Raw genomic sequence first — 26,200 nt, 5'->3', positions numbered from 1 at the left:
CCAGAAGGAAACTCTGGTCTTTGGAACTCTGGAAAGGATTCAGAGTAGGAGGAATCTGGAAGCCACCTTAAAGCCACCCCGACATTCAGCAGCCCCGTAGACGACAACCCAGAGTCTGGCACTCACTCTTATCCAAGCCCTCAACGCTGCTCTCCATAAAGGTCGAATCAAAGCCGGCAGATGGGGCCTGCCATACCCCTAGTCCCTAACCCTAACCTGGGGTTGGGTTCTGAGGGCTCCGTCCCCAAGAGCCTGGATCCAAAGCCCTAGGGACTGGGGAGCCTTGAGGAATACCCGTGGTCTCAGCCTGCCACCCAGAAGGAGGCCATTCCATTTGGAACTCTCGGAAGCATTCAGAGTGACGGAAGTCTGCGTGCCCACTCCTGGCCACGTCCACATTCAGCGGGGCCCTGGACACAAATGCGGGATAGAAAGGACTTCCCCTGGGACTTGAGTGCCTTCTTCAGAATGACAGCGGGCCTCATGCATCCTCTCCCGTTTTGATTTGCCGGCTCTCTGGAAGCCAGGGAACCCGGGCTCTCCTGTGACAGTGGCCAATATGTGGGGAGAGGTCTGTACTTGAACTTTTTTGGTTGCATCAGCAGGGTGGGAGCAGCCAAGCTGAATTCCAGACCCCTTCCTCTGTCATTATACGGTTCCAGGTGGCACGAATAGGATCTGAGGGTTGCCCTTCAGAGTTTCTCTCTCAAAACCAGGCAGCAGTCTCTCCGCAGCATCACAGAAGGCGTGTCGAGGTTTATCCCCGCACTCAGAGCATTTAGCCGGTTCCACTGAGGCAGCTCTGCCATTTGGTTTCAATCTCGATCCTTACAGTATCATAGAAGAACAGGTTCAAGGTTAAGAAATGGAGTCTTGCGGTGCTTCAGGGGAACAAGCACCAGCCAAAATCTGTCTCCCTACTTGCTTAGACAGAGATCTGACTCCCGCCAGCACTTCCTCAAGGAACACCTTCTTACTGACAGTAGAATTAAGGCCCACCAACGCTTTGCTCCGTTCTGAAGGATCATCCCACCATCCACTTTGGTGGTCACATTCAAAATGGCACATCATCTCCTAGAAGGTGTAGATTTTTGCCTTTGTGACAAAACCCCAAATACGGGTATAATTTCATTCAAATTGGCTGAATTCCAAGCAGATGGTTAAGCAGTGTCAGCGGGTGGAATCCAAAGCAGTGACTGATACATCCACTGACACTTTCTCAAAACTGAACGGGGTTGGGTTCCCAGGTGTCCCCATCATAACGTCAGACGCTGGACACGGCCGGCTTTCCCTGCCGGTAGCGGTCTGAAGGTCACAGCCGGCAGAATAGACTGGTCAGAGCTGTGGAGTCTCTGAAGCCTCGGAGAAGGCTGCAGTGCTTATCAATTTATTTTAAAAGAAAACAAGATAGTCCCTACTGTATAGAAAATTAACAGTCCGTGCGAGGACAGTGGGGGCAAATTGCTAGTTTATTTTGCTATAGGATTCTTTTGCAGGGTAGGTGTAGGGTCTGGATGATACTGTTTTGTGGCTTTATGAATTGGTTGAAACTCACTTTTTAGGCACCTCTGACAGTCTCTCACGGGGTTGCATGTGAATATGCCCTGAAAGTCAGACATTCCTACATTTCAACTCGGTGTTCCTCTTGGGTGTAGAGACTGTGCTATTATATAGAGAGCCTCGTAAACTCCCCTTTTCCATGGGACTTGCCCCCGAGCTGTGATGCTGAATCCGCGCTGACAGCTGGGCGCCTGACCCTCTGAAGCATTTGCGTTTTTATAAAAAATGCCATTAGGGCTGCAGAAGTGGATGAGCTAGGACTCCATTAAACACTAACTGAAGTAGGGTTTCGTTTATCCTGCCATGCTCTCCTAAGGGTCTTGTATCCGCCTGCTTGTAGCTAAAACTGATAAAGCCTTCAAGGCTTTTCTGGATGCCCGGAATCCCACCAAGCAGCATTCCTCCACCCTGGAGTCCTACCTCATCAAGCCGGTGCAGAGGGTGCTCAAGTACCCTCTGCTGCTCAAGGAGCTCGTGTCGCTGACGGACCACGAGAGCGAGGAGCACTATCACCTGACTGGTAAGAGCGTGGGCTGCGGCCGCCGCCACGCGCAGAGCCTGCGAGGCCCCACTTCTCTTCCCTGCTTCGTTTCCCAGTCATAGACCTGCCTCCGTCCTGCAGTTCTTAGATAAAGCCACCAGCTCCTTTTTTTTTTTTTTTAAGATTTTATTTATTTATTTGACAGACAGAGATCACAAGTAGGCAGAGAGGCAGGCAGAGAGAGAGAGGGGGAAGCAGGCTCCCCGCTGAGCAGAGAGCCCGATGTGGGGCTCGATCCCAGGACCCCGGGATCATGACCTGAGCTGAAGGCAGAGGCTTTAACCCACTGAGCCACCCAGGCGCCCCCGTCCTGCAGTTTTTAAGCTTAGGTAGAATCTATGTGAAAATAGCCTTTAGATGACAGGATCCTTGGGCAAAATTATGTCATCAGAGGAGCCCCGTTCCCCTCTGGAGGGATGATTCCGTTTTCATTTTTCAAAGAACGTATTTGGGCTCAGAGAGGTGAAATCCGTTCCTTTGGGTCTCTTGGTTAGCACAACAGTGCTGCGGGGAATGGGGCCCATTTTCCTGCCCCCTCAGGAGGTTTTGTATTGTCGGCTGCCCCGCGCCGCTGCGGGATCCGCTGGGTGAGGCTCCACCTTGTGGGGACTTGAGAGCAGAGCCCAGCCCCGCAGCCCGGCCCCAGCGACAGTGGCGGAGGCGTGTCTGCTTCCGCACCCTCAGAAATTGCTGGCCCGAGATACAGTTTGTCAGATACACAGAGCCCTTCAGATTGATCGTAGAGTATCCCTTAAAGGGCTGCTTAGTAGTACTGAATAATAAACACTGAAAAGAGTGTTAATTAAACTGGCTCTTTTTCTCTGACAAGCACGTACTTTTGTATCATAAGTAACAAAGACCAAAAAAGTTTTTACATGCGAGTTAAATCCAACAAGTAAACGATACAAACCATGATTAGTATTCAAATAATGTGAAAAGATCTTTTCACCAAGATGATGTTTATTTAAGTGGTTACAAATTGCCTTCCAAACTTGCCTCCAAGCTGAATTAAAATACCGAATCAGGAGAACAAAATATGAAAAATACTAAATTTATAGGTAACCTGAAATTGTGCTTTTTGACTGTGACAAAGTCCTTTTGTCCCTCACATGCCCAAGTAGAAAGTTCCTAATAAGCACCGTGTATAATGCAAACAGCTGCTCTGGCCATTAGGGGCATTTACAGAGACATGAGTAAGTTCTTGCTAACAAACTGTGTAGTTCACAGGTCAGTCATTGGCCTGGGAGGACAGGCAGCATTCACGGGGAGGCACGTAGCCAGTCACTCTTGGGTTTCGGTTCTGGCTCTATTCTTCATTTCTCTCTTTAGAAGTCTGGGAAAATACTTAATCCCTCTGTACCCCAGTTTCCTCATCTGTGAAGTGGGATTAATTACAGCTCCTCCAGTCACTGAGTTGCTGTGGGGATGAAATGAGATGATTAACATAAACCACCTGTTATAGTACCTGCCAAATTGAAGGTGCTCGATCAGCATTAGCTGTTATTATTAGTGATAATTTTTACCTGTGTTTTGCCTCATTTCAAAGAGAACTGGAGGTGGGAGATCATTCTACTTACAGTGGGCCGTAAGTTACTGCATTACACCTGAGTAATGCTTCTGTTAGTAAGAACTGGTCTTGAATCCTGGCTTGAATCTTGAGCTTTTTCATTACTGCTTTTGGTAGGACTTAAACAAAATTTACAAAAATGATTTCATATTTTTCAGAAGCACTAAAGGCAATGGAAAAAGTAGCGAGCCACATCAATGAGATGCAAAAGATCTACGAGGATTATGGGACCGTGTTTGACCAGCTAGTGGCAGAGCAGAGTGGAACAGAGAAGGAGGTCAGTGGGACTTCTGGATTCTGGGAGGCATTTGTTCGCTGCATCTATAGGTGGTCTCCAAGCTAGGCCACTGTGTTCAGGCCCTCCTACAGGAGAATATGCCTTTTTTTTTTTTTTTTTTTTAAATCTTAGTGCTTGCAATAAACCATACCATTTAAGTATCAGTGGAACATAAAATTCCTTGTATTGGTTTAAGAATGTAACCTTACTTCACCTTAACATTGTATGAAAGTAAACAAGAAATAGCACTAAACTTATATCCCTACCTCCTCCTCCCTTTCCATGAGGCAGGACTCATCCCAAAGGTGGGCTCGTACATGGAGAGCTCGAGCTGACGGGGAGGCAATGGGAACTAGCAGGTAGAGAGAACCTGATATCTAACATCGGCGGCTACGTCCTTACTTACAGAACTAGTTGAAGTGGAATTTGACAATTTCTGTATTTTTCTTTTCTGGTTGATTACTAAACTAGAATCTTGAGCTTTTAAAGTCTACGTATAAGGAAACAGTTTCCGTAGAGAAGGCAAGAACAGAAAACAACTGGAGTTTAATTTTTTGTTACAGTTTCAGTGTTGGTCCTTTTTCTTTGCAGGCGTAGTATAGTTTATGGATCAGGAGACTGAATGTGCTGGAGCCTGAGGTCAATATTAATGAAGACACTTTGGATGGACCTCAATGTCCATTTACATATAATACGTACACTGAACCAAAATGCCGTTCTATTTCTGATTTTATTCAAAGTTCGATGCTTTGCTCATATTTTCAAAACCTATATACTATTTAAAGGCCCTATGTTTGTGGGGGGCATAAAAATCATATTTTGAATGTACTTGGAATCCTCATATACACATATGTGATTCAGTGTCCAACATGAGACAGCGTACCCCTGGGGTCTCTCTGTCTTCATCTCCCGTTTTTATGATACAGGTAACGGAACTTTCCATGGGGGAGCTTCTGATGCACTCTGCAGTTTCCTGGTTGAATCCATTTCTGTCTCTAGGAAAAGCCAGAAAGGACCTTGAACTCACAGTGTTTGGTTAGTATCCCATTTTGAAAGAATGTAAACTTAAAAAAGGCTGGCGAAAATGAAGATCTTTCTAGACCCACCAGTCCAGCTAACTCTTGGTTTTCAGAAGGAGTTAGAATCGTTGCTGTAATGGCTTTTGACTTAACGGAGCCAGCCTCCAACTATTTAAAATGCTGTCGCTCTGCATACTCATTATCTTGTTCTCCCTTCTGCTTGGCTTAGTGGTTCTGGCCAAGTGTTACAGAAACAGATCTCCTGAGGCTATTTTGAAACCTGCTATCTTAATTGTTTGCTGCATTTCAAAACGTCTTAATTCTCACTAAGACCAATTATAGACCGTGTATTCTCACTGAGATGAACACCATGTCCTCAAATTTCAATAAAACAAAACAGGGATTTTTAAAAAATTGCCAAGACCTCCTTCAGATGATCACTTTTAAATAAGTAGATATTTCTGCTTCATTGGCAAACTGATCGGAGGGAGAGCAGCATTTATTCCCTCCTGTGCTGGTATGGGGGGATCTTGGAGCATCATAAGTTTGAAGAGCTTTGTTCTATTAAAACATTCTAAGTCTTAGTTCAACCTTGGAAGAAAGTTTGTACAAATAATAAAAGACTTTTCTTTTTCTTTTCCTTTCTTTAGTTTTTAAGAGAGCCGTCATACTGGTTTATAAAGAAAACTGCAAACTGAAAAAGAAATTGGTAAGACAAGAAGTGTACTTCATGAAAGCTACCTCTTCATGGCTGTCCTGTCCGTACTGACGCGAGACGCTTGCTCAGCAGCGGGGGTTCACTAGACTAACGGGACTTCTCCCGGGGTGACTAACCAAACCAGACCCTCGGGCTGTTTCTTATTCTCCCCACAAACAACGTCCGTTTTAAAAGAAGATTTATACAAATACCCGTGCTGGGGCCTACACAGAAAATAAGCTTCCATATCCCTGCAAATGGCCCATGTTTGCATCATACATGTAAGAGACTACATAACTTTGTTTTCAAACGACTTTTACCTTAGTTCAAAAAAAAAAAAAAAAAGCTTAGCTGTGGATACCACAAGCCATCAGAGTGATTACTGTACAGAAGGAATGAGGACACAGAAGGGTTGGTTCTCATTCTTGCTTGGTGTCTAGCCGTCTGTGCTCCCCAGACCACAACTCTGCCTGTCCCCGCCCCTCCCCCCCAGTCTGAGCTCTCCGAGAACTGGGAGCATACCTGCACCCTGACCACTCACACAGCTGTAAAGAACTTCAAGTTTCGATTCCCTCCACATGTCTCTGGGTGAGAGCTTGCTCTAACACTTTTCTCTGGGGGCTTTCCTGTTACAGCCCTCGAATTCCCGGCCTGCACACAGCTCTGCCGACTTGGACCCATTTAAATTTCGCTGGTTGATCCCCATATCCGCACTTCAAGTCAGACTGGGGAATACAGCAGGTAATTGTTGGAAAAAACTTTTTTTCTAAGATTTTGTCAGAGAGAGCACCAGCAGGGAGAGTGGCAGGCAGAGGGAGAAGCTGGCTCCCCAGAGCACGGAGCCTGATGCAGGACTCGATCCCTGGACCCTGGGATCATGACCTGAGCTAAAGGCAGATTTTAACTGAGCCCCCCGCCCCCCCCAGGCACACCCAGGAACACACATTATAATGGTACTTATTTGCATTGTGGAATGAAAAACTAGGAAAGAACCTTGGGACTAATTTCTGAGTTTTATAGGCAAAGAAAAGGACAAGAGAGGTTTTTTTTTTTTGTTTTTTTTTTTTTGTTTTTTTTTTTTTAAACAGACTTTTAGAGAAAGTAAATGCCAAATTTGGCTTTTCTTTGCCAAGTATCTCTTGTGTCCTTATTTTTGCTATCAGTGGTTTTCAACACTTTTTTCCTAATATCCTGATACCCTAAAATTTGTTAAACCAAGGACCATAAACCTAAATTTAAAAAATTCTGATACACCAGAAAATTCCTTAATATTAAACAATATTATACGTGATATTAGAAAACAAAACTTCAACCTTGGAAAATTGTTCAGAGGTCCTTCTAGAATAACCATGTTCTGGAGACTATGCCTCTGGTGGCAGAAAGGACCAACAGTCTAAGGCATGCAGCGATGCTCGGGGTCCATTTCATTTTTGTTTGAAGTGCTTACATTCCCTAAACCGGGACTGACTTTGGGCTGACCTGTTTTAGCTCAAGGACCTGAGCACATCCTGCTGTTCCTTTCAAAGAATACAATGAATCGAATGGGGTTGACAAACAGGATCCATTTCATCTCTTTCCCAGAGAGCTGGAATCCAGGGCTAGGGAGAAAGCAAACCGAGATGGATGGAAAACTACCAGGAAATGCAGAAAGTAACTAAGAAGTACTTTGATAACTATTTGTGAAAGTCATACATAGAATGAGACACGAAAGAAAATGATGAGACTCGGGACAGGGAGTATTTGACTTTTGAACTTGACATCTTTGGCAAAATTGTAGACCCTTGTTTCCTTTCACACAGGGACAGAAAATAATTCTGTATGGGAGCTGATCCATACGAAATCAGAAATAGAAGGACGGCCAGAAACCGTCTTCCAACTGTGCTGCAGGTATTTCTGACTTCCAAAAAATTAGAGCCAATGGGAAAAAGAATTACGCTCTCTTAAAAATGGGAGTTTATTTTTAGTGCTCTCCTGAATTTTGATGACTTTGGAATCACACCCAGCCTCCCCCCAAATGGCAGCTATGTCTGTAGTAGAATACATTGATTAAATATATATCCACATCTTAGTGCTCAAAGGCGCTTCAAAAATGATCACTTTTCCTTTTGTAAGTGAGGAGACCACGATACACAGAGGCTGGGTGACTTGCTGTAGGGACGTGTCAGGTCCATGCCCGGGAACGTGGACACGAAGCACAATGACTTGGGACATAACTGCTGTTTTCTCTTCCCTCCTCACCAGTGACAGTGAAAGCAAAACCAACATCGTCAAGGTGATTCGCTCTATTCTGAGGGAAAACTTCAGGCGTCACATCAAGTGTGAATTACCCCTGGAGAAGACCTGTAAGGACCGCCTGGTCCCCCTTAAGAACCGAGTTCCTGTTTCAGCCAAGTTAGGTGAGAACTTCGTGTTTATGTAGGAAATCATGGGCTTCTCTGTAAGGATGTATGTGCTTGTAACACAGCAGTGAGTCATCACTTTGTAGAGTACTGGGGTGGGGAGAAGAGGCTCTGTAAGCCCTGAACCAGACACCCAGATCCACAGAGTGGTGTGTGAAGGTGGTGGCAATTTTATTTCCTTTTAAGAAACTTAAGGGACACCTCGGTGGCTCATTTGGTTAAGTGTCTGCCTTCAGCTCAGGTTGTGATCCGCAGGTCCTGGGATTGAGCCCCGTGTCAGGCTCCCTGCTCAGTGGGGAGCCTACTTCTCCCTCTCGCTCTGCTGCTCGCCCTACTTGTGTTCTCTGCCCCCCTCTCGCTGACAAGTAAACTCTAAAAAAAAAAGAAACTTAAAATGCCTCTTGCTCCCACACCTTGTATAAACTATAACCACCCCCAACCCCAAGTCCTCATCTTACCAGCAGCCGATAGAATCTCTTCACTATCTTACCTCTTTCTTCTACCGGGATGTGCAGGACTCCCAGGGCTTAGCTTGGCTTTTACTGCAGTTCTCCCAGAGCTCGGAACAGCTCAAGGCATCTAGAAAGCCAATACTTGACGACTTAAGATCAAGAAACCTTATATTTATTCTTACCCAATTAAGTCACCAAATCATACTTTCCTTAAACTTTCTGCCTGCTTTTAAAATTTCAGTTAAAATTTAAAATTTTCTGCCTTTAAAATTTCAGCTTAAACTCTTCTGTATTAACTGTTTTGTTAATATCTTTGACCTTGTTTGTAGTCTTTAAATTATTTATTTTTATTGGTCAGTGTGACCTCTTTCAAATTCACTGTATATTTGTTTTTTTTTCTATTGCCAAAATAAGCTGTAGCCATTGAAACTATACTGTTATTAACACACACAAACACATCACAGCAGAGAGCTCCCCTTTTCCCTTTAACCCAAGAGAAAAGAATTAAACACACAGGAATGATTAAATCATTCCTATTAAATCTCTGGAAGTTGGCTAGAAATTCCAGCAGAAACCGTTCTCATGAGTGATGAAGGGCATTTTTCTACTTTTAATGGAGCAGCAAGGGAAATAAGGTGAGAAGGTAGGTGTAGAAATATGGTATAATCTTTGTTGTCCAATTTCAAAGTACGTTAGTGAAAGAAAGGGACCTAGATTTTATTAGTAGCTAAGAATCCTAGCCTTTGTAATAGTTTATAGCTTGTTGTCCTATCTAAACAATTGAGCTCTGGTAGTAGGCCATCTAGAAACTCCAAATCATCCAACGTAAATTTCAAATAAACCTAAGTAAAAAATTTCCACACTTGCAGTATCTGCTAGATTCCCCCCCCCACCCCCGCCCAAGTCCCAGGATATTGGTAACAGAAGTGAGATGACGATGAAATCTTAAGTAATTAAGGTGATACATCTTATAATGTACATTGCAAGTATTAGGCACTGCAGAGTCCGTTTCTCGATCACGAGGGGAAATGCCCTTCTCTCGTTGCAGCCTCCTCCAGGTCCTTAAAAGTCCTCAAGAACTCCTCCAGCAGCGAGTGGCCCGGCGAGCCCGGTAAGGGCAGCAGCTCGCTGGACTCCGACGAGGGCAGCCTGAGCAGCGGCACGCAGAGCAGCGGGTGCCCCCCGGGGGGCAGCGGGCAGGACCCCCGGCAGCAGCCCCAGCCAGGCCTGGCTGATCTGTCGGACAGTCTCATCAAAGAGAGTGACATTCTGAGCGACGACGAGGACGACTACCATCAGACTCTCCAACAGGGCAGCCCTACCAAAGACATTGAAATTCAGTTCCAGAGACTTCGGATCTCCGACGCCCCGGATGCCAAGCCAGCTGACCAGCCCGGCACGGAGGGCCGGCCCAAGGGGGAGCAGCCCAAGCTGGTGCGGGGGCACTTCTGCGCCATTAAACGGAAAGCCAACAGCACCAAACGGGACAGGGGAGCTTTGCTGAAGGCACAGATTCGTCATCAGTCCCTCGACAGTCAGTCTGAAAATGCCAACCTTGATCTCGGTTCTGTTCTGCAGCGGGAGTTCAGTGTCCAGAGTTTAACCTCGGTGGTCAACGAGGAGTGTTTTTATGAAACAGAGGGCCCCGGACAGTTGTAGTCCGGTCTCCGGCCAGACGTGGGCTCCGCTGCTTCTTTCACTTTTAAACTGGTGGCCAAGTGGAAACTGCAAGAAAACTACTCATTATTGGGTTTTGTGCAGCATACATTTTCCCACAAAATAGTTGTAAAGATTTAAGTTATTTTAATTTATTGTAGATCAGAAAACTAGATTAAACTGATCAGAATCTGTAAGAATCTGTAAATTACTTAGTTTATATCCCTTTTGAGCAGGTATCAAAATGACTTAGGATCCTTAAAATTGCAATCTATTTTAACTTATGTGGAAAAAGTCAGATGGGGGAGTTGTGATTAATAGTTTTTAAAAGGTCATTGTTTTTTTCCAATCCTCCAGGCATTTCCTTTGAGCTGTTAGTTTTTGCTTTATTTAAAGCATATTTATTTAAATGGGGGTGAGGAGCACAATGTGCAGATATTTCATTTTTGTAAGGTTGTAACAGATGCTGTTTATACTGAACATGTCATATCTATGCAGTATATATATTAAAAGAGAGCTTGTACTGTATCTTATTTGATTATATTTATTTTCTCTACCAAGCTGTACAGTAAAAGGGAAGGAAGTCACATCTGGTAATCCCATTTTTATTGTCCTTCTGTAGACGACAACAGAGTACACACCTGAGCAGCTCAACACTGTGGAAAGCAACATTTGGTTTGCTGTTAGAGTCTGTGTTTCTCCTTGTCATCCTCTTTTTCCTGATTTTTGCTTTTATTCTGTTTGAGTTCTTCTCTGAAATTATAAGCAAAGAGGAGTGGGTCTTCATCACACATTTTTCGGTAAACGTCACACAGGCTCTTAAAATGTGAAACCGAGAGCTGGGTGGGTCGAAGGGTAGGGTCCACATCTGCCAACTCTAACAGTTTTCCAGTGCTTTCCACGCGCTCAACCTCAGGGAATAACATTCTGAGGAAAGAAAATAATCAAAATTTTACTAAGGAATTCTGTAAATCAGAATGCTTCCTTCTACTCTCATTTGAAAATGACATTGTTTCGACAACTGACAAGTGGAGGGAGTGGAGGAGGCAGCTGGAGTGACCTCGGGGCCCCAAGCCAACAGAGAAGGATTTTGATCGTTGCACCAGCCAACAGGTACAAAGGACCACTGAAGGCAGAACTCATCTGACCTGGGAGGTGTGTCCACGAGGAAAAATATCTTCCAAAGCTCAATCAATACAAGCACCTTTAGGGTAAGTTTAAAGAAACGTCTACTCAGTTGTATTCTTATAGAAATGTTAGATTTGCTTTGTGTTTTAATAAGAAACTTGTCATTTCTTGATTCTCTTAGCTTTTGTGACTGGTCACCCCCTAGGAATGACCTTTCTCTACAAAGTTTAAAAATAGGTGACATGAAAATGCAAACAGTTCCCTTTTTTAGATTTACCTGGCAGCATTTTTGCAACCGATTTGAAGTATGTATTTTAAATTTCATCTAACCAAGCAGATCACGGATTTAAAGCGAATAACACAACCGAATGACTGGAAGGCTGCAAAGCTACACCTGGATTTTCTTTCTTTTCTCAACAGTTGATGGCTCTACGGGGCGCACAGGTCATGGCCAGTGGAGATGGAGTTTCTCGTACAGGCTGCTGGTCCTCTCGGTAAGGAACTGCACTGCGTGTTCCCGATGGTGACGGGTGAGCTGTGATCTCGGAGTTCAGGTTCATGGCAAAGGGGCGGGGCAAAGGGGGGGGGGAGCACTGTGTGGGTGCGTGTGACGGAAGGACACCAAGAGGTCTAAGCGGGGCACCCTATTTGGGTCCCTCTCTGCACAAAGAACTGTCCATATGAGACGAAGGGGCCCATCACTTAAGGTGGAAACACCGGGGCCAGCTATGAGGCCCATTCCAGGATTTCCAAAAGTAGAATGTACTTTGTGATTTTTTTTTCTCCCCCTCCATGAATCAGGGCCATCGTGTACAGCTGTGTAAGTCCCACCTGCGTGCAGGGTGAGTGTGAGCCGAAATCCAGCTCGGGTTCTACTCGTCAAATAACACACATCCCGCTGGGGCCTGCGGCTTACCGGGGGCGGTTACGTAATGCCATCCTTCCAACCGGCACCCAGACAGCCGGTGGCGTCCGTCACGGACTCTGCTCCAGTGTAAATCCTGGCCTAATTAGAGCCAGCAAATGGCAAGACAAGGATTTGACAGCAGTCAGCTCAAATCCTCCAGAATTTGTGTGGGCTGCAGGGGTTTCAGGATGCGGCTGCCTGCCTGAACCTGAAGTCATTCCATGGGCTAAGGGGACACTTCATGGAACCAGAGAGAGCGCAGAGAGGTGGGGCTTTTGTATAAAGGGGAGGTGGGATCAGAAGATGAGAAACGTGTGCCTAGGAAGCCAGATGCCTTTAACAGCTGGAGTGTGGCTGTAATTAGATGGCAGCCTTTTAAAAACACATCACACACGGCTTCCTGCCTTACTTGGGCCTAATTAAACATTTTCTTGGCTGAAAATATCACTGAGGTCATTTCAGGGCCTCTGGACATGCGTGGGCCCTGACGCACCGCCTTCTGTCTGGGTTTCCAGACGGTGGCTGTGCACAGAGCAGGAGCCCCCACTACATACAAACGCGCTTGCAGGAACACCTCGTGACGTCGTGCCGGCTGTTTCAACATCCTGCTCCCTAGTTCTAAGTGTGTCCTTGAAAGAGATACAACAACTTGGTGGAAAGTGGCCGGTGATTTAATCAACTGCCTAACGGACCCTCCATAGAGACCCTTAAATGATGGGTTCAGAGAGCTCCGTGCTGGGAGGTGAGGAGCCCAGAGAGGACACAGAAGCCCTACACCTCTTCCATGTGGCTGTTCCTGAGCTAGATTCTTTATAATAACTCGATAAACGAAAGTGTTTTCTTGAGTTCTGTGAGATATTCTAGCGAAAGAGTGAACCTGAAGTGGCATGGGGGGGGGGGGGGGGTGTCAGAGAAATGCCCATTTCGTGACCTGTGCGTCAGACACGTAAGCGGTAACACTTGTGACTAGCTGCTGAAGTGGGAGCAGTCTTGTGGCCCCTGAGCCCTTAACCTGTGGACTCTGTGCCGCTCCGGTAGTTCATGTCAGACTTGAACTGCAGGACAACTAGTGGGTGCCTAAAGACCTGGAGGAATTGCTGGTGCTGGAAAAACCACCACACAACGGGGTCAGAAGTGCTGAGCATAAGAACAGCTCGAATGGTCTGCCCTGAGAACTCAAGGTCATTCTCAACGGCGTGAATGTGTTTTTAGCTTGTACTGATGCTAAAGTGAAACCTGCTGGCGGCCTCTGAGTTTAAGCAGGACATCGCCTTCCCTCTGGGGCACTCAAGGTTTGTTCATCTCAGGATCTGAATGGCAAGTGACATTTACACATAGTGTGAAGAATCCTAAAAACAAGGTTTTTAATCTTTAAAAGTGCTTAAGGATTTTAGAAAGGGTGCCAGAGAAAGGCGGAGAAGGTGTTCTTACCCAAGCCCTCGGTAGCAGAACTTCCTCCGGAACTGAAATGCATTCTGAACGACCTTCTCCACCAGCTTGAAGGGCTGCTCGATCCTGGGCCGCACCAGGGGGGTGAAGTGCACCACGCCCACGTCCACCTTCGTGGCGAACAAACATGCATCATTTTGTGGCATGGCAGAACGTGACTAAACAATTCGTCTTTGTCAAACAGGCAGTTGGTGGTGGACCGCGTGGTTCTCATAAACCCTTGCGCGGACTCCGGCTTCACCCCTGCAGGCCGGCAAGCTGCCGCACTTGGCCGTGAGCTGCCTCAGCCATCCCAGTCGCGTCTGCTCTGTAATGACCTCCATAGACCTGTGCTGGATGATCGCTTAATTTTATAATGTGTTTACAGTGGCCTTTAAGATCAATCCAAGTAATCATTAAAGTCAGCAGGCAGCTAAGAGCGAGCATTCGAGTACTTTGCTTAGCTTTGGGATGTGGAAAAACTAAGCTGCGGCAGCAGTTCTGGCTAAGCGGCCGGGCTCCCAAACGCAGAAGAGCCGGCTGACGGCCCCCTGGGGACCACTTAGTGCTAAAGTCCCCGGAAAGGGAATCAATTAGGCACCACTTATTTTGGGTAGAGACACTGATTAATCAGCTGGCCCGAATTCATGCCTGTCACCTGCACGGCCACATCACTTTCTGGGGGCGACCTGAAATGTCCCGGGAGGCCCAGGCAGGATCAAACAGAAAGTGGAATCCGCCCCCCCACCCCCCGCCCCATGTCAACTGTATGAGTGGTGAACTAGCACTAGCTGTTGAGATTCTTTAATTATCAGAAAATAAAACTTTTCAGGCATATCTGTTAAGAGATTTATACCCTTAGTCTAAAAATGGACTCATGGTAATTCACAAGTCTATATTCAGAATAACGAACAGTATTGCAAGTAAAGACAAAGGAGAAACGGAGTCAGAGCCGTTATCATACACAAAATGCTGGACAGAGCCTATGGGCTAATGAATGGGAAGTCTGTTCCTAATTTACTAAAGCCTTAGTCTCTAAGGAGTTGTTAAATTTGCTACTTAGAACATCACACAGACTCTACAAGGGCTAAGTACGTACAGCAACTGGTGCAGTAGGGGTCGCACCACTGCTTTTCAGAAGGAATTCACTCCATTTTTAAAATTCCACAGGGGTTATCTTGTTCTCTTGCTTCTAAAAATCCTTGTGGCTATCAAACTCCTTAAAATCAGCCTGTCATACATGAGAATGGGAGTGTGTTCAGTTTGATTTTAGGGTGTTGGAAAAGTACTTGTGTGTGATGTGTGGACAAGAAAAGAAAATGAGGACATGCCCAGCACCAGGGGGCCTGGACAGGCTTTCTGAAGAGGAGCCAGTGATGGTTCTCCTGCTGCCTTGACTTACTCTTTCCTTGAACAATCACTGATCCTGTCCCTAATGTCTCGGATTAGCTACGGCGCACCTGCGGGATACCTACAAGAGGCCCATGGGAGGCGTGCTGAGGGCGGCCTCGGCCGCAGAGTGAAGACCGCCAGCAGAGCGGCCCTTCCACACCGACTCCCCGAAATATCCATCAGCCTTCAGGCTGCTTTAGTGGAATAGTAGTTATTACACTTCAGAGAGTGACTATCTGTAATGTTAAATGTTCTCATTAAATTTTAATAGTTTCTCAAATTGTGTTCTGTGTGTTGCTTCATCAGTTTCTCCGAATTCAGTAACGAGTACTTGTACAGGAAGTGAGGTGCTCGGTTAACAGGCCAGGACCTTCTGTGGACTGGCACGAACCACCACCAGGCACCAGGGGTCTGCGAGAGGCACTGAGGAGGCTAAGGTGGCCTCGGGGTTTCGGTGGAGTGGACAGGAGCATGGCAGTGAACAGGAAGAAAATCCGGCTTCCTCTGAAAGCGTTTCTGTGACAGGAAAAGAGCTCGCGTGTGGAGGACGGAGGAAGAAGCCGCCCCGAATCAACGATAATGACTTTAAATATCAAAGACTCTGCTCACGACCTCTGAAACATTCCATCCCCACCTTTCCTCCTATTGATCTGGAACACAGATGTGAACCCAGATGTCCAGGAAGGTTCTAGGCCTCACACTGCCCCATCACTCTATACCTCTCCATGCCACTTCCCCCACTGGAGCCTACTGGCATGGCATCCCGTGCCTGCTCCCTACTCTGCCGCCCTCCACGACAACTCTCTGCCCATTCTTCCCCTTTACCATGGAATTCTTCACAGGCACCCGGTGTGATCCAACAGCTTCCCATTCTCCAAGGAAGCTACTCTTTTAGCGAAATAGGATACAATTTGAGCCCCCGCTAACCCCAGGCCATGAAATATAAAAACTACATACTGTTCAAGTATTATCAAGGACAAAGGCTCAAATACAGGGTTAGATACAATCTCCTTCAGAAACTGACACTTCCAGCTTTTTTGGATTTTAAAATTTGGCCTCTTCTTTATTTGCCTGATTTTATTCCTTTGAGATAAGACTGGTGTTTGCAAATACAGGAAATGTCTCGTATTTGCTTTAGATAAAGTTCTTTAAGCCCCGAACACAGCTGCACCCTATGTTAACTGCAGCGGCCTTCTGAAGTTGGGATGTAATTTTGTTACCCAATTAGGCTGGCTACAGTACATCCCAGCTTCAAGAAAATACCTGCTCACCCTCTGATCCAATACCGTTCCCATTTAGCGGAAGGACCCTGAGAAACTCTGTGAGAATGACTATTCCCACAGTGTGTCCTGCTTCTCTGGGAAACCTCCTATACTCTTCTCTACTCCTGACCCCAAAAGCCCTTTTCAGTGCTTTTGAATGACGGAGCCCATTTTCTCTTGAAATACAAGAAAGCTGCTTGGTAACTAGGGTAACAGATAAAAAAATGCTTTTTACTTATAATTGAATGCTTATTTAAAAATTGCAACCATTATTTTTGCTTCCCTGAATTTTAACTCCCTTAAAGGGTTCCCTTACCAAAAAAGAAATCAGTATATAGGCACCAGATGCACTTAAAAATTCTATTTTAATGTTGTCAGCCCCTTTCCAAACTCGAGTCTACTGGTATACCCAAATGACCTTCTAAAACTTCAAATTAAAGGATTTATAGCGAATTTAACTATTTGCCTCTCAAATCCACTCTACTATCAATGCTGTACCACGCTGAGATTGTTTCCCAACACTGGCAGCCGTGGCTACAAAAGGCGTGAGGCAGCAGTTCCATTTTGCAGGCCAGCGTGTCTAGGGTGTGACTGCTTACGAGCTCAGAGCAGCACTCTGGACTCATAAGAGACCTGGGATAAGAAGCTGTTCAATCTCCAGCCTCAGATACTGCCAACTCGGATCAAGTCAACGAGAGAAACGAGAACGCTGAACAACGGGCAGTCAGTTCCTGACCGAGAACCGTAATAGTCCCAAGAGCTAAATAACCACCCGCGTGAAATGACACAGGCACAACGGGGGCCACAAGCTAAGAAAAGGTCTTCAACACTTCCCCTGGCTTTCACGACCACTGAAGGACAATCCCGCGGAAGGAAAAATCATTAGGAAGCTACAGTTTATAATCAGCTGAACCGAAACCATAACTGGGAAAGGCTAGAAGGGTGAGAAGAAGGACAACAGAATTAATCGATAAGCCTTCGGGAGCGAGAAGAGTTTTCCAAGCTCAAGGTGGCACAGTCTCCGACTCGTTTAGATGGGATTGGAAAAGGTGTGGCTCCATCTACGACGCTCGGGAGCACCTGAGGTTTGGGAGGAGCACATTCAGGGTCCGGTGAAATGACAAGAGCAAGGTGGGCACCCTCGTGGATGCTGGGGTCCTGCACCCACCAGAGTCTGACTCTTCAGGTGCCTACACCAAGCTAATGACAGCCTCCAGTTACAACTGCCCCGGACACGAGTAACAGAGCAGCAAGTCACTAATGTCTGGGATACTCGAATTACATGTTTTGTAGAAAAACCATCACAAATATGAATGTACATCAAATTTCCTATAACTGGTTTATTCTGCCTGTAATCTTTGTCCTAGACCCAACTTAAGGACAGAATTTCCGTTTTAAAACCTTAAAATGCAAACACTTTGATAGCATCCCGTACGTACTCAACATGGGCTAAAACACGGTTCATGCCAACACATCTTTCTTTAAAGCTTAGAATTTGTATTTCCTATAGCAATATTAATTTCTCCGTAAGTTCTACCCCACCTTTTCTCCCTCCTATAGATTTTTGAATGGTTTTTCTCTTTCTTCAGAATCACGAAATAGTCACAGTACTTCCCCCTCCGAGCCCTAGTATGTGAGAGACCAGAGCATGGCAGTGAGCTGAGAGCACGATGAAGAACGATCCCGAGAGGCCCACAGGAGGGGAGCAGACGGAGAGAGAAAGCATTTTATGGTGTAAATTATGCATGTAAACGTATGCACATAAGTAAATGCATGCAAACTGTGCATATTAGTAACCACAGCAGCAAGGTGAGTCAGGGTCCCTTGGTCCCAAGATAAGGAAACAATTTCAGGGAGGTGAATGCTTAATTCTAAACAAAGCACAAGAGGGACAAGAACTATCCAACGTCAGATTAGAGTTCTCTGTTCTATTTAACCTGGCGTTCCTGGATGATCACTGACACCATGACCTTCCCCATAAACCCTGACTTTGATGTTTGTGAAAGAGCAGCAGGTGGAGGTGTCCTGCTCCCGCTGGGGCCACAGGTGGTAGCCCCGGGCTTTCGTAGGCCCAGAGACTGCAGCACCTCAGAACGATCCGTCCCCAGGGAGACTTTCAATCTAGGCGGACTCACAAGCACCGAATAAATACTGCTGCCATGAAAAATATTAATATTTAAAGATTCATAAATGAACATGGATGCAAACATATTAACTCATAAGGAGCCATAACTGCCAAAGAGACTAGACGCAAACTCAAGTTGCCCTGTCAGTACCTTACTTTCCTATATGCAAACTACCTACAAAAGGAGCTCTATTAGGATCAGAGACCGTGCAGCACCATGGAATGGGAGCAAGTATGCACAGACTGGTGGTCGTAATGGGCACGGACCCGTCATGGCCAGCCCGAGGGCCTGACTACTCGCTGGCACAGGCACTGCTGGATTCTCCGCACCACGTGCTTCAAGCGCCCACACCAGCATTCCTTAGGCTGAGGTACTTGTTCTTTAAATGTATTCATGCTGTCCTGCCTTCTTTTTTTTTTTTTTTTAAGATTTTATTTATTTGACAGAGAGAGATCACAAGTAGGCAGAGAGCCCAATGTGGGGCTTGATCCCAGGACCCTGAGGTCATGGCCTGAGCCAAAGGCAGAGGCTTAGGCTTAACCCACTGAGCCACCCAGGTGCCCCTGTCCTGCTCTTCTTGTTTCTGACTTGAAAGATATTCTGTCCTTTTAAAGGTGGATTCTACAGCTCCGGGATTAAACCCTCTACATGCTTATTTTACTTTTTAACTCATGGAAGTCTGGGGGTGCCTCAGGGTCTTCCCTATGTATCACCAGAGAGAAAAAAAATAAGATGACAAAACAGTATTAGAATAATTGGGGTCCCAGAAGAAGAAGAAAGAGAGGGCCAGAAGGTATATTGGGGCAAATTATAGTAGAGAATTTCCTTAATTTGGTGAAGGGAACAAGCATCAAAATCCAGAAGGCACAGAGAATCCCCCTCAAAATCAACAAAAATAGGTCCACACACTATCATTTAATACTAAAACTTACAAGTCTCAGTGACAAAGAGAAAATCCTGAAAACAGCTTGGAACAAGAGGTCTGTAACATACAACAGTAGAAATATTAGATTGCCAGCAGGCCTATCCACAGATACCTGGCATGATATATTCAGAGCACTACACGAGAAAAATATGCAGCCAAGAATACTATATCCAGCTAGGCTGTCCTTGAAAATAGGAGAGATAAAAAGCTTCCAGGACAAACAAAATTTAAAAGAATTTGCAAACACCAAACCAGCCATACAGGAAATACTGAAAGGGGTCCTCTAAGAAAAGAGAGAGCCTAAAGGTAACAGACCATAAAGGAACAGAGACAATATACAGTAACAGTCACCTTACAGGCAATACAATGGCACTAAATTCATATCTTTCAATAGTTACCCTGAATGTATATGGGCTAAATGCCCCAATCAAAAGACACAGGGTATCAGATGGATAAACAAGACCCACTGATACTCTGTCTACAAGAAACTCATTTTAGACCCAAAGATACCTCCAGATTTAAAGCGAGGGGGTGGAAAACCATTTACCACGCTAATGGACATAAGAAGAAAGCTGGGGTGGCAATCCTTAGATCAATTAGATTTGAAGACATAGACTATAATAACAGATGAGGAAGGACACTATATAAGGGTCTGTCCAACAAGAAGATCTAACAATTTTAAACATCTATGCCCCTAACATGGGAGCAGCCAATTATATAAACCAATTAACAACAAAATCAAAGGAACACAACAATAATACAACAGATAGTAAGGGACTTTAACACCCCTCTTACTGAAATGGACAGATCATCCAAGCAAAAGATCAACAAGGAAATCAAGGCTTTAAATGACACGCTGGACCAGATGGACATCACAGATATATTCAGAACATTCCATCCCAAAACAGAATACACATTCTTCTCTACTGCATATGAAACATTCTCCAGAATAGGTCACATCCTGGGTCACAAATCAGGTCTCAACTGGTACCAAAAGATTGGGATCATTCCCTGCATATTTTCAGAATGTTTCAATGCTCTGAAGCTAGAAGTCAATCACAAGAGGAAAGATGGAAAGAACTCCAATACATGGAGGCTAAAGAGCATCCTACTAAAGCATGAATGGGTCAACCAGGAAATTAAAGATGAATTAAAAAAATTCAAAGGAACAGATGAAAATAAAAACAGAATTGTTCAAAATCTTTGGGCCACAGCAAAGGCGGTCCTGAGAGAAAGTATATAGCAATAACAAGCCTTTCTCAAGAAGTAAGAGAGGTCTCAAATACATAGCCTAATCCTACACCTCAAGGAGCTGGAGAAAGAACAGCAAAGAAAGCCTAAGCCCAGCAGAAGAAGAGAAATAATAAATATCAGAGCAGAAATCAATGAAATAGAAACCAAAAGAAGAGCAGAACAAATCAACAAAACTAAGAGCTGGTTCTTTGAAAGAATTAATAAGATTGATAAACCCCTGGACAGACTTATCAAAAGAAAAGAGAAAGGACCCAAATTAATTAAAACATGAATAAAAGAGGAGAGTCATCACAACCAACACCCAAGAAATACAAACAATTATAAGAACATATTATAGGCAAATATATGCCAGCAAATTTGACAATTTGTAAGAAATGGATGCATTCCTAGAGGCATATAAACTACCAAAACTGAACCAGGAAGAAATAGAAAACCTGACAGACCCATAACCTGTAAGGAGATTGAAGCAGTCATCAAAAATCTCCCAACAAACAAGATACCAGGGCCAGACAGCTTTCCAGAGGAATCCTACCAAACATTTAAAGAAGAATTAATACCCATTCTCCTGACTGTTAGAAAAAATAGAAGAGGAAAACCTCCAAACTCATTTTATGAGGCCAGCATTATCTTGATCCCAAAACCAGACAAAGACCCCAATCAAAAAGGAGAATTACAGATCAATAACCTTGATGAACACGGATGAAAAAATTCTCAACAAAATACTTGCCCATAGGATCCAACAGTACATTAAAAGGAATATTCACTATAACCAAGTGGGATTTATTCCTGGGCTGCAAGGTTGATTCAACATCCGCAAATCAATCAATGTGATACAATACATTAATAAAAGAAAGAACAAGAAGCATATGATACTTATTCTCAACAGATGCTGAAAAAGCCTTTGACAAAGTACAGCATCCTTTCTTGATCAAAACTCTTCACAGTGGAGGCATAGAGGATAAATACCTCAATATCATAAAAGCCATCTATGAAAAACCCACAGGAAATATTCTCAATGGGAAAAAATTGAAAGCTTTCCCCCTTAAGGTCAGGAACACAGCAGCAATGTCCACTATCACCACTGCTATTCAACATAGTACTAGAAATTCTAGCCTCAGCAATCAGACGACCAAAAGAAATAAAAGGCAACTGAATCGGCAAAGAAGTAGTCAAACTCTCACTCTTTACAGATGATATGATACTTTATGTGGAAAACCCAAAAGACTCCATTCCAAAACTGCTAGAACTCATACAGAAATTCCATAAAGTGTCAGGATATAAAATCAATGCACAGAAATCAGTTGCATTTCTATATACCAGCAGAAATTAAGGAGTCGATCTCATTTACAAATGCACCCAAAACCATAAGACACCTAGGAATAAACCTAACCAAAGAGGCAAAGAATCTGTACTCAGAAAACTATAAAGTACTCATGAAAGAAATTGAGGAAGACACAAAGAAATGGAAAAATGTTCCATGCTCATGGATTGGAAGAAAAAATATAGTGAAGATGTCTATGCTACCTAAAGCAATCTACACATTTAACGCAATCCCTACCAAAATACCATCCATTTTTTTCAAAGCAGAGGAACAAATAATCCTAAAATTTATATGGTACCAGAAAAGACCCGAATAGCCAGAGGAATGGTGAAAAAGAAGATCAAAGTTGGTGGCATCACAATTCCAGACTTCAAGCTACAAAGCGGCAATCATCAAGACAGCATGGTACTGGCAGAAAAACAGACACATAGATCAATGGAACAGAACAGAGCGCCCAGAAGTGGATCCTCAACTCTCTGGTCAACTAATCTTCGACAAAGCAGGAAAGAATGTCCAATGGAAAAAAAGAGTCTCTTCAACAGATGTTGTTGGGAAAACTGGACATCCACATGCAGAAGAGTGAAACTGGACCATTTCCTTACACTACACAGAAAAATAGACTCAAAAGGGATAAAAGACCTCAATGGTAAGACAGGAATGCATCCAAATCCTTGAGGAAAACACAGGCACCAACCTCCTTGACCTCAGCTGCAGCAACTTCTTCCCAGAAACATCAGTAAAGGCAAGGGAAGCAAGGGCAAAAATGAACTGTTGGGACCTCATCAAGATCAAAAGCTTTTGCACAGCAAAGGAAACAGTCAACAAAACCAAAAGATAACTGACAGAATGGGAAAAGATATTTGCAAATGACATATCAGATAAAGGGCTAGTATCCAAAATCTAGAAAAGAACTTACCAAACTCAACACCGAAAGAACAAATAATCCAATCAAGAAATGGGCAGAAGATATGAACGACACTTCCGCAAAGAAGACATCCAGATGGCCCACAGACACATGAAAAAGTGCTCCACATCACTCGGCATCAGGGAAATACAAATCAAAACCACAATGAGAGACCACCTCACACCAGTCAGAATGGCTAAAATTAACAACTCAGGAAATGACAGATGTTGGCAAAGATGCAGAGAAAGGGGAACCCTCCTACACTGTTGGTGGGAATGCAAGCTGGTGCAGCCACTCTGGAAAACCGTATGGAGATTCCTCAAAAACTTGAAAATAGAGCTACCCTACGACCTAGCAATTGCACTACTGGGTATTTACCCTAAAGATATAAATGTAGTGATCCGAAGGGGCACGTGCACCTGAATGTTTATGGCAGCAATGTTCACAATAGTCAAACTATGGAAGGAACCTAGCTGCCCATCAACAGATGAATGGATAAAGAAGATGTGGCATATATATGCAATGGAATACTATGCAGCCATCAAAGGAAACGAAATCTTGCCATTTGCAATGATGTGGATAAAACTAAAGGGTATTACGCTGAGTGAAATAAGTCAATCAGAGAAAGACAATTATCATATGATCTCTCTGGTATAAGGAATTAGAGAGGCAGGGTGGGAGGCTGTGGGGGGTAGGGAAGGAAAAAATGAAACAAGATGGGATCAGGAGGGAGACAAACCATAAGCGACTCTTAATCTCAGGAAACAAACTGGGTTGCTGGGGGGTGGGAGGGAGGGATGGGGTGGCTGGGTGATGGACACTGGGAAGGTTATGTGCTACGGTGAGTGCTGTGAAATGTGTAAGCCTGGTGGTTCATAGACCTATACCCCTGGGGCAAATAATACATTATAAGTTAATATAAAAAAATAATAAAATGTTGCCTCCTCTGAAAAAAATAAATAAGAAACATAAATAAAACTGATGCAAGCTTTATAATTTGGCAAGACCACAAAGTCCTCAGGAACGCACCGCACGCAGTGCCCGAGAGTGTGGGCTGGGGCTGGAGGAGGAGACCTAGCTGGGTAGGAGAGAGAGTCATGCAAGGAAGCCAAAGAGAAACAAGGAAAGAGGAAGGTCAGGCCTAAACTGGGGATCCTCGCGCACCTTCTCAGATACTGCTACCAAATGAGGATGTTTAAAAAAAAAAAAAAAAAACCCACCATGTCCTGCTGTTCAAAGTAATGTGCAAGGAGGGGCAAGAGTGAGGCCCAACAAATACGTACTTATACCACCCGTGAGACTGACAAAATCAGACCGATACGCAAGTGTCGCCACAAAATCCAAGGAGTCTAAATATTCTAAAATAATGTGAGGAGGGCAGAAAACACGTCCCAAGATCCTTTCTCATAAAGACATAAAAAGGAGAAACCAAGCATCAAACTAAGGTAACCGATACTAAACGAACCTGAGTGTCCCCTTACCCACAGCTGGCTTCGTGTGCCTGCGGTTTCCCCCGGTCAGCACAGTCTGGAGGCAGATGATCCTCCTCCCGGGTCCGGTGTCAGAAGGTCACCAGTAGCCTAATGCTGTGTCACTGCGCCTACGTCACTCCCCTCCCTTCAGCTCATCATACATTTTATTCTCTCCCACCATCATCATCCTCAGAGTGAGTGCAGGACAGGAAGGTATTTGAGACCACACATAACTTCCATTACAGTGTAACTGTGGCTCAGTGTTCTACTTTATCATTAGTTATTCTTCTCTACTGTGCCCGATTCATAAATTAAACTAGGTACGGATATATAGAAAAAAACATGGTGTATAGAGGGCTCAGTCCTATCTGCACTCGTAGGCATCCACTGGGGTCTCAGAACATCTCCCCTGGTAAAGGTGGAGGGGTGGGGAGTACTCTGCAGAAACACATTCCGGACTGATAAAAATCAACAATGACGATGGCCTCTCAGACATCTGAGAACATACGTAAACTAAAGAATATTCATTTTTTTTTTTCCAGAGAGAGAATGTGAACACACATGCAAGGTTGGAGAGAGGGCAGAGGGAGACGCAGAGAGAATCTTAAGCAGGCTCCATGTCCAGTGTGAAGCCTGATGTGGGGCTCAATCTCACGACCCTGAGATCATGACCTGAGCTGAAATCAAGAGTCGGACACTTAACCGACTGAGCCACCCAGGTGTCCCCTGAATTAACATTTTTAACAAAGTCCTCACTATAACCAACTAATCTATAACCTACCAATTATAAAAGTTAATTGTCTCCAGGCTAGCCTAAAGCATTACTTTAAAATGACCATAAAGATGAGGGAAAATAACGAACTGATCATGCTCTCAGCTGATACTATAAATTTCCTAAGACTGGGTCAGAAGAGAACATTTTAAGACTAAGTCATTCACTTTAAATTTGTAGGACTAGAATAGGTGACTACGTTAACCTTACTCTACATGTTCATTATTTTTATTTTTTTGAAGATTTTATTTATTTATTATTTGACAGAGAGAAAGTGAGCACAAGTAGGGGAGCAGCAGACTCCCTGCTGAGAGGGAGCCCAATGTGGGGCTTGATCCTGGGACTCCGGGATCACGACCAGAGCTGAAGGCAGACGCTTAAACCAACTGAGCCACCTAGGCGCCCCTGTACATTCATTATTTTTAAGGCTAAACAGAAGACATGGTTTTTTAAAAATCAGAACCTCAGCTTTCCACTGGCATTAAGTGGGCAGCATTTTAAACATACCGTGAGTGGGCATCATCCCAGACCAATGACGTAAGAGCCACGGGGCCCCGGCCTCAGGCTTTTTGAAAGCCGGATGATGTTATGTGTGGGAAGAAGTGAGGAACCTATGTCTGGTGAACAAGCTCATACAAAAGTATGTATTGTTATGATTTATAAAATTTTCTGTTAAATTATTAGGTCTTTCCGAGAAAAGAGAAAAGCCTGTCTGAATTTCAGATTATCATTACTCAGAAAAACACACTAAGGAAATCACACGTGATTTTTTCTTTAGAATAGCTACATGAAAACATTTTGAAGAAAATAGATGGGCTGCTGAGTCACGGGCCAGCTGCTCTGCAGAGTCGGTCATGGACTCTGCATGGGAAGTGTTTTATGTAAAGCCACAGAGATGTTAGGGTTATGTTTTTTGCAGTTATCCGGACTACCACAGAAAGAAATGACTCGTTATAATAAGACCTAGAAATACGTTCTTTTCAGGGCACCTGGGTGGCTGTCGGTTAAGTGTCTGACTCTTGATGTCAGCTCAGGTCATGATCTCCGGGTCAAGAGATGGAGTCCTGCGTCCGGCTCCATGACCCGCATGGAACCTGATGAAGATTCTCTTTCCCTCTCCTTCTGCCCTTCCCTGCCCTGC

The 26,200-nt window shown here is 44.5% G+C and overlaps 2 protein-coding genes across 4 annotated transcripts in view; one reads left to right on the top strand and one right to left on the bottom strand.

Annotated features, from left to right (window-relative positions):
- LOC111158677 (T-cell lymphoma invasion and metastasis 2) overlaps positions 1-10,696 on the top strand; it is a 182,594-nt gene extending 171,898 nt beyond the window's left edge. Inside the window, exons 20-27 of the mRNA XM_022520876.1 lie at positions 1,901-2,080; positions 3,827-3,945; positions 4,872-4,980; positions 5,615-5,673; positions 6,297-6,402; positions 7,461-7,548; positions 7,903-8,057; positions 9,561-10,696. Of these exons, the coding sequence (XP_022376584.1) occupies positions 1,901-2,080; positions 3,827-3,945; positions 4,872-4,980; positions 5,615-5,673; positions 6,297-6,402; positions 7,461-7,548; positions 7,903-8,057; positions 9,561-10,171 (1,427 nt within the window). The 3' untranslated portion in view covers positions 10,172-10,696. The remainder of the gene's footprint in view (positions 1-1,900; positions 2,081-3,826; positions 3,946-4,871; positions 4,981-5,614; positions 5,674-6,296; positions 6,403-7,460; positions 7,549-7,902; positions 8,058-9,560) is intronic.
- Positions 10,173-26,200, bottom strand: part of LOC111158679 (transcription factor B1, mitochondrial) — a 72,641-nt gene continuing 56,613 nt past the window's right edge. Inside the window, exons 6-8 of one of the 3 annotated variants that reach the window (XM_022520882.1) lie at positions 13,635-13,762; positions 10,810-11,095; positions 10,177-10,237 (exon numbers count right to left, since the gene is read on the bottom strand). In XM_022520882.1, the coding sequence (XP_022376590.1) occupies positions 10,852-11,095; positions 13,635-13,762 (372 nt within the window). In that variant the 3' untranslated portion in view covers positions 10,177-10,237; positions 10,810-10,851. Of the gene's footprint in view, positions 11,096-13,634; positions 13,763-26,200 lie in introns of all 3 variants that reach the window. The other 2 variants (XM_022520883.1, XM_022520881.1) reach the window with 2 other exon arrangements.

The sequence above is a fragment of the Enhydra lutris genome, unplaced genomic scaffold, assembly GCF_002288905.1.
Source record: "Enhydra lutris kenyoni isolate GAN:26980312 unplaced genomic scaffold, ASM228890v2 scaffoldscaffold62, whole genome shotgun sequence".
NCBI lineage: Eukaryota > Metazoa > Chordata > Mammalia > Carnivora > Mustelidae > Enhydra > Enhydra lutris.
The sequence above is the reverse complement of the archived record's forward strand: the minus strand, read 5'-3'. Positions and strand labels throughout refer to the sequence as shown.